The sequence below is a fragment of the Cyprinodon variegatus genome, unplaced genomic scaffold (genome assembly GCF_000732505.1).
Source record: "Cyprinodon variegatus isolate N-32 unplaced genomic scaffold, C_variegatus-1.0 Scaffold203, whole genome shotgun sequence".
Classification (NCBI taxonomy): domain Eukaryota; kingdom Metazoa; phylum Chordata; class Actinopteri; order Cyprinodontiformes; family Cyprinodontidae; genus Cyprinodon; species Cyprinodon variegatus.
The window spans coordinates 49349-50658 of NW_015150656.1; the positions used below are offsets into that span (position 1 = coordinate 49349).

Here is a 1310-nt window from a genome sequence, read left to right on the forward strand (position 1 = left end):
TATCTAGACCCACAGCGTGTAGCTCAGACCACGCTTCAATATTGAGCATAAATCGAAAATGTCTGCGTCAAGCTCACTGCAACACACTGCTGTAAGAGTATAACCAGGAAACGAGGTAGGAGGGCAAAATAGGTTTAGCGCCACCGCAGCGCGGGAGGGAGAATTACGTCCAGGAGCAAATGGATAAAAATAGACCGGAGGAAAAAAAAAACATGAATCGATACTCATGCGGACGTATCGATGAATCGGATCGTCGGCTGTTGGATCGATGCATCGATACAAAACAATTATTATTTACACGCCTACCTCACTAGCCTCTTTGTACAGATGTTTTATATCTAAAGGAAATATATGTCAGGACATTACAACTTTTTATATGCTCTTTTGTACTATATACACTCTTTATATATTATTTGTTGTATTTTTATCTTTAATAGCATCTTGCCTTAACTCTGCCCTTTATGCTCTATAAAAGCTACTGGAACCAGAATTTCCCTGAAGGAGTAATCTTAAGGAATAAATAAAGTGGAGTTTCGGTAGATTTGTGTATTGCCAAAAATAGCGACTTTGCTATATTCAGGTTTTAACACAACAGTACAGAATTCAGCTGTATTTAGGTCTAAATAAGTTATTCCAACATATTTTTTGTGTAATATTGTCACATTTGTGCAGTTCTTTCCCTCTGCGGGACGCCATTTCTCCTCTTTGAATAAGTTTGCAAAGTATTCTGGGAATCCATTTCGCTCCTGACCTCACTCGATCATTTTAAGGGTTGGAGGGCACTTCGCCATAGCTCTTATAACTATTGGGACACACTAACCTTAAACGTGAATGAGCAAAACTGAGTGCAAGTGAGAGAAATGAGACTGGGCCTTAGTGTCTTAGGGCTCCTCCTGAATCATCTCTTTGTTATTTTGAATAAAGAGCAAAGAAAAAAATATAAAGCAGAAGGTTTTGGTCCAAAAAAGGCAGCAGAATTTCCCCGTCTGTCTCTCAACCGCAGCCCGGTGGTTCTGGTTGACTTTCTCTCTGCTCTGTGTTGTAGCTGGGGAAGATGCGCCTGACGGTCCCATGCAGAGCCGTGACCTGCTCTCATCTGCAGTGCTTTGATGCTGCCCTCTACCTGCAGATGAATGAGAAGAAACCCACCTGGATCTGCCCTGTCTGTGACAAAAAGGCTGCGTACGAGAATCTCATCATCGATGGGTTCGTTCAGAAAATATAGTCCATTAGTTTTTAGCTCTGTGAATCACTTTTTCACTTCAACTCATAGGATAAAAAACAGTCCCCTTTATCTTTAAACTGATTCC

At 41.1% G+C, this 1310-nt stretch overlaps 1 protein-coding gene across 1 annotated transcript in view; it reads left to right on the forward strand.

The window, feature by feature from the left end:
* LOC107088012 (E3 SUMO-protein ligase PIAS2-like) overlaps positions 1-1310 on the forward strand; it is a 30292-nt gene that overhangs the window by 13096 nt on the left and 15886 nt on the right. Inside the window, exon 8 of the mRNA XM_015379907.1 lies at positions 1046-1224. Within this exon, the coding sequence (XP_015235393.1) occupies positions 1046-1224 (179 nt within the window). The remainder of the gene's footprint in view (positions 1-1045; positions 1225-1310) is intronic.